Source organism: Otolemur garnettii, unplaced genomic scaffold (assembly GCF_000181295.1).
Source record: "Otolemur garnettii isolate 467f Iridium unplaced genomic scaffold, OtoGar3 scaffold00042, whole genome shotgun sequence".
NCBI classification, from domain to species: domain Eukaryota; kingdom Metazoa; phylum Chordata; class Mammalia; order Primates; family Galagidae; genus Otolemur; species Otolemur garnettii.
In genome coordinates, this window is record NW_003852437.1 from 11790330 (window position 1) to 11797543 (window position 7214).

At 36.0% G+C, this 7214-nt stretch overlaps 1 protein-coding gene across 1 annotated transcript in view; it reads right to left on the bottom strand.

Moving 5' to 3' along the window:
• The window catches only part of PDE7B (phosphodiesterase 7B), a 219372-nt gene extending 217075 nt beyond the window's left edge, over positions 1–2297 (bottom strand). The window contains exon 1 of the mRNA XM_012805436.2: positions 2216–2297. Within this exon, the coding sequence (XP_012660890.1) occupies positions 2216–2297 (82 nt within the window). The remainder of the gene's footprint in view (positions 1–2215) is intronic.
• Between the last annotated feature and the right edge of the window lie 4917 nt (positions 2298–7214).

Sequence of the window (7214 nt, forward strand, 5' to 3'; positions counted from 1 at the left end):
ACAAGGTTAATAACTAATCATGGCTTAATTAATACCTTGCTATTGACAAGGATATCTGTATTTTGAAAGGAAGGGAATCTTTTAATTTACTTAGAATAAATGATCTAATCATGTAAGGTGCTTAGGATAGATTTCATCTGACACATATTAAGTGCTCAGTTAATTGTAATTATTATTAACAGTAGTAGCAATATAAAACTGATTCATATAAATCTATTTCTAAATTTAGAATTTTGTTCAATCTGACAGATTCATTAGGGACATATTTGGTGGTCAGGAAAGCCTCCCAGCAGCTATATAAACCATACCATATAATGTAGAAGAGATAGAAAGATGATTGACCTTATTTTAAGAGAAGTCAAATCTTTGTGCAGTAGTAAACATACAGGCTATGGTTGCCTTTCTAGCTATAAACTAATCAAGCAACTTCAAGGGTGTCAGGACACAGGAAAATTCAGTCAACACCAATGATGTTCTTAATAACATCATGAATTAAAAATGGATTCAAATTACCAGATCAGGATAGCTACAATCAAATAATATTTTAGTGATATTAAGTTACCCATAGTATCAGGACACTTGCCTCAATTTTTTTATTTGTAAAATGAGTGTAACAATAGCACCAATCATATTTTATTATTGTGAAAATTAGATGAGTTAATTGAATACGTTTGACATGCTGGTGAGATAGTTCTTAAATCCAAGGTTGGGATATATAGTTTGACAAAGTAGTTATTTTTAGCTTCCATTTTTATCTTCCTCCCTCCCTCCCTTCATATTATCTATCTATCTATCTAGTATCCTGAAATATTAGCATTTTAAAAGCATTTTCATGGTTAAGGGAAAGGAAGGAAGAAATATCAAGTATTTGAAGTGAGTGTATGGTGCTTTGCTACATTCATTACTCATAAGGATCCAGTAAAATGTTCATTTTCCAATATGTTTTATTGTATAGCCCCCACCTTAATTAAAGTAAAAAGATATGAGAACTGCAAGAGAAGTTTAGAAAATAGTAAAGAAAATAAGAAAGAACCGGAGCCTAGGAAAATACAGTGTCTGTTTTTTTTTTTTGCAGTTTTTGGCCAGGGCCAGGTTTGAACCCACCACCTCTGGTATATGGGGCTGGCACCCTACTCCTTTCAGCCACAGGCGCCGCCCTTGTTTGTTTGTTTTTAAATCATGAGCAACCCTTTCATTATTTGTTACGTGATTATCTTAAATTATAACTTACCAAGATCTTTCCCTGCCTCTATTTATCTTGCTGTCTGCTTTTGGATCATCTCACCAACAATCTACGTTGCCAGTGGAGGTGGTCAGAGGAGATGAAAGAAGCTAAAATGAATCATTCTATTCTTTGTTTATGAATATGGTTCAAGGTTAGAATTGACAAGGGTCAAATTTTTTGATGAAAATAAAATTTAAGGTTTACTTTTGTTTATTCATGCTGCTGTTTGTTCTATTACTATGATTAATTGACAGTTCATTGGACATAGCGTAGCGGCTTAGATATGATCTCAATACTAGACCTAGAATTTCTACAGTTTAGAGACTTTCATACCATGACCTGGACCATTTCTCTCTTTGTGGTTAAGCGCATTACTTATATTCTCTATGTTGTTTGTAACATATAAAATGAGGAAAATAATACCAACTTCACTACCTAGTGGAGTTTTTGAAAGACATTAATAATATATCATTCCATAAGAAAAATTATTATTTATTACAATGTTGCTATTTCATTCATTATAAATGCAAAGTGGTTAGTTACTGTGCTGACTTTAGAATACTGCAGTTAATAAATACATTTCTCCCAGGCATTATATAAGTAAGCGCTTTGTGACCAGAAGTAAATACTTAATCATTTACTTGTCTATCTTCTCCTCTCTGGTTTAGGAATTCCAGTGTAAGCATGCTTACCTTTTCATCACAGTTGTCTAAATACAAATCACTCGATTCTATATTAGGGTGATGACTCAAGAAAAATTTTGGAAGACTCAGAATCACAGCTTCTGACTTATAGACAATTATTAAAATCAAAACCTTTTATCATGATCAAGTGTTCCGCATGCAAATGTGTTATAGCTGTCTATAAACCCAGAAGAGCCTGTAAGCCTCCTCAAAATGGAACAAAAGATAATCAGTGAAGAAATTGAACAGCAGTAACTCCACATGACGTCAACATGCTTAATATGTTTAAAAGGAGAAGCTTTCTTACCTAGCATGCAAACACATTTGGCATTCTGATCAGAGTTCTCAAACAAGATTTCGCCACACCTCTGAAATAGAAAGATAGCCATAGTTACTTCAAGATTTCACATCTGGATTCCCAAGGCAACCTGACATTATTATGACATTATGCTAGTCCTCTTGTTTTCATTGGGAACCTGAGTCTGGAGACTTATATCATAAGCAGGAGACTTTCCTGGCAGTAAAATATTTGTGGGGTAAGTTGAGATAGAGCTTTCCTGCATGCCAGTACACCAGTCCTGGTACCTATAGCTGATTCTGTATGTTCTTGTGAGATGTCAAGGCTAGAAATGAACTTGGTTTCTAAATGTTTCCACTTCAGTGGAAAATATAGTTTCTATTTTAGGCCCAATAATCTGAAGTTAATTACTCTCAAATTTGGTCCTTTTTCAGCCCCTGTATTATTCTCAACTACCCACTTTGCCACCAAGCACTGGTTTTATCAAGCACAAAGCTAGGTGGCCTATACTTTAGTTCCTTGAACTTGGGAGGAATGATGAAAAACTGGCATTCAAAATACTTTTCCTTAACCCACAGCCTCATGGAATATCAACTCCCCTATTTATATCTTAGTTTTAACTTGGCCTGTTAAAACTTTTGTGCAAGGCAAACTCCAGAGATACAATTAGTTATTTATGAATAGGGCACATTCATATTATGACTGTGACTGACAAAAAGTTAGTACCTGAATATACAAATAAATCCCCCAAATCAATAAGAATATAATAAATAGCCCAATAGAAAAATGAATAAAGGACACAAGCAAACTATTCATAGAAGAGGAAATCTGAATGGTCAGTAAGCACAAAAAATATATTCAACCACATCTATAATCAGAACAAGCAAATTCAGGATAAAATGAGTTTTATTTTGAACTCATTAATTTAACAACATTTAGGGGCCATAATGAGTATTTTGAAGAAATTGTAGAAAAGTACATACACACACACATTGTGGTTTGGAGTATAAAGTGATGCAGTTACTTTGGAAAAAAATTTGCAAAATCTAGCAAAGTTGAAACATTCATACCCTATGACAGCAAGTCATCATCTGAACTAATAACTACAGAAATTTTTACAAACAAGTTCAATGTCCTAGCACAAGATAGATAAAGAGAATGCAGAACAGGAATTCAGAACAGGAATACTACAATACTAAAATGAACTAGAGCTCCATGTATTGTAAAACATATATATAATATGTGTATATAAAATATATATTAAAATCATAGAATGCTCAAATCATATGAAATATATATAAAATGTTTAAATCATACAAAAGTGTAATATGAAGCCAAGAAAGGTCCCTATTTTCCACAAAGTTGAAAATATCTAAAAATAGTACCTATTATTTATGAACACATTAATTTATTCTAATAGCCAAAAAGTATACAATGAATAATAAAGCATAAAATTCAGAGTAGGGGGAAAAGATACTGAGAAATGAAAAGTTAGAGAGTACACAGGGGTTATCAGCTTTTTCTATAATGATTTGTCCCTTAAATTATTCTCTGAACTTTTTTCTATGCCTGAAATATCTCATAGTAAGGAAGAATCACCCCACCGTGAATATAAAAATGGCCCTTTGCACAATGCATCTCTCCATCCGTCTCCCTTGGGCTTACGAGGACCTTTGGTAGCAGATTGGACTCTCTTCCCGATAACGTGATCTCACCACTCATTTCCTTTGTTCTTAGGGAGACTAAGGATGTGCTGCTTTGGCTCTTTTTTTTTTTTCTTTTACTGCTTACAACTTGGTTAGTTCCATTCCCATCCATCTTTATTGTATCTACACTTAATATATATAAGACAAAGAAAGTAATCTAGATGTGAGAATTTGTGTTCTTCATACCTGCTTACAAACCCTTCCATTACAAGGAGGAGCAGATTGAGAGGAGAAAGGATTATGCTATTGCATTCAAATCAACCCATTTTGGGGGAGAGGGGGGATGACCTACATTGCACGTAAAGAGATGGACAACTGGCTCGGTGATATGAAAAGGAAGAAAGCTGGTTTGGTGACCCAGAGGCTGGAGCGCGAGGAAGAGTTAGTTGCAGCCAAAGAATGCAAAAGGGCATTGGATTCTTGGTGGCGAGCCCCTCTTGTGAGCTTTTCTCTCAGCCACTCTGCTCACCCAGGGTGATATTTATCATGCAACTTAATCTTGTCATGCTTCATTTCTTTGTAAGTAACATGGTGCCAATATGTGTATATGCCATGAAGTCAGGTTAGAGAGCAAATGTGAGGATTAATGACCCATGGAGTCTGATCCTACTGTTTTTTCCTGATGTGTCGGGAGAAGTAAACACTTTCATATCACTAGGATCCATTTCCTGCATTACCTGGTTTTTAGAGCAGTATTTTTATGACCCAAAAGAGTTAATAATTACTTTCAAATGAAAGATCAGAGGTTTCTAAAATGTTTCAACTTCTTGGCAAAACAAAGTACTAGGAAGCTCTATCAATCTATATTTTGAGTCCTACAAGCACGCTAAGCAACTTCAGGATGTGGCTCCCCTACCATTTGTTGAGGACAAAGTCCACATGCTTTCCTAGCGTCCTTGCAGAGCCTTCTGGGGTGCAAGGGTGGAGGGTGGAGATTGGATAACTTCCCATGGTTACCACAGCTCAAGGGCAGCTCTATATGTGCCACTCCTGTGTCATGGTATGAGTGGGAGCACTGCCCTGGGGGTCTTTCTCTTTTTCCTAGTCATGAACAAGTTCAGGAAGAGTTTCTGAAACTCCTATGAAGCATGCATTTCTTAACAGTCATGGCCTTCTGAGGTTCACTGACCAGAAAAGCTTATCACCAAACAGCAAGAGCAGGTGTGGTGGCCTTTCCAGTGACAATGTAGTACACCTTTTCCTCATCTTCATCTCTCTAGACGTCTGGGAAATGGCTGAGGCCCCTTTAACAAACTCTTTCATGGCTCTGCTTTGTAAAGTTACCTGAGGATGGTAACAGATTTTAAAGCAGTGCCCAAGGGAATCTGATTGTTCTTAAGACTTGAAAGAAATCAGATTCTATCCAGTGCTTTTGCTCATTGATGCCAGTGTTTACCCGGCCTTGGCTGCCAGGTTCCTGCTTGCTGTGAAACCCAGGGAGATGACCCAGTTTAGGAGATTAATTGGAGTGAGCCCCAGGGTCCAAGTCTCAGGAACTGTGAATTCTGGCCTGGGGGAAGGTCTTGTGCCCCGCTTGGTTCTTGGGTGCTGCAACCTTCCTCCCTTGAAGCTCTCCAGTCATACTTTCTGGGGGTCCTCACCCCAGTACCCTGCTGCCATATGACCTTGACTTTGTGCTGGTTTCTGCTCACCAGGATTCTGCCTAATTCTCCAGAGCTTATCTATCCTCAGAGACTCCATCTTTGTTTCACCTTTTGTGTCTGCAACATTGATATCAACTTGCCTTGTTCATGCTCATCTCTCCCAGTGAGCACTGACTTTACATAACAGGAATAGTTATTGCTCTCCTTTAGTGCCTAGGAACTGCTGCACATGAATTCAGGTGTGTGATGCCTGTTTCCCTCATAGATCATAAAGAATCAAACCACATTCATTGTCAGTGTCTCTAACCCATCTCATCGTGGAAATCTTGTTGAGTTATATATACATACAAGGCCCTTAATACAACTTGGCAGACTAGGTTGATTAGATATTTGCAGACTAGCTAATACTTATTGAGTTCACACTATGGGGTAAACACTATTTTAAGTGTTATATGCCTTTCATTTCATACTCGCATTATACTCTTTTAGCAGAGCAGAATATTGAGGCACAGATAGTACAGCTCACTATGGAGTACCCTTCTTGAGTTAATGAATGAATAAATGTTGATGGCTTATCCAAAGCTTGTCCAAGATACATAAATTTCCAATATTGGCTACTTTTGGTCTCCTCATTGCCTTGGCCAAGTACACTATCTCTATCATATCCCTGTCACTCACCCATTAATTACTGGCTATTTTCAAGTTCCCATCTATTAGAATATCAGCTTTGATCAGACGGAGTTCAAATCCCATTGTTACCTCCTTCTATTTACTGTGCTATCCTGGGCAATTTATTTAGTTTTGCAAACTTGTTTTCTTATCTGTAAAATAAGGTAATACTATCTACATCACAGTATTATTGCAAACTTAGTCTTTAATTTGTTATGAACAAGAATGTACTGATTAAAATTATTTAGATAAGAACAATATAAAGAAGTAACAAATATAAATCATCCATTAAAATCTGTTTTAATTCCTATATAATTGTTTTGGATTGAAAATGAATAAATACTTCCAATTTAAAAGTCAGAATATTTCGCAAGTAGATTAGTTGATTGCTAATTCTTATTTATTGAGAATTTTCTACATTAAATCAAAAATTTGACATTTATTCAGGAAGAAAAAGGTGGATGCTATAAAATATTGCATCTATTATTCATTATTGCCAAGACTTAAAGGACTGAAATTTCTTATGAAACCATAAGAATTCTAGAAGAAAGTGTAGGAAAAAGTCTTCTAGATATCATACTAGGCAAAGAATCTGTGAAGAAGTCCCCAAGGACAATCACAGCAACAACCAAAAATAGAAGGAATTCGATTAAATTAAAAAACTTTCTGCACAGCTAAGGAAACAATTGACAAAGCAAATAGCCAGCCTACAGAATAGGAGAAAAAATTCACAAGCTGTACATCCAATAAAGGGCTAATAATTGGAATCTACAAAGAACTCAAGCAAATAAGCAGGGAAGAAACCAACAATCCCATTCAAAAGACATGAACAGAAGCTTTTCACAAGAAGATAGACAAATGGTCAATAAACATATGATAAGATGCTCAATGTCACTAATCATGACTGAAAGGTAAATTAAAACCACAAGTCATCACTTTATAACTGTTAAAGTGCCTTTTGTTAAAAAGTCCAAAAACAACAGATACTGGTGTAGATACACAGAGAAAAGGATGCTTATATACCCTTGG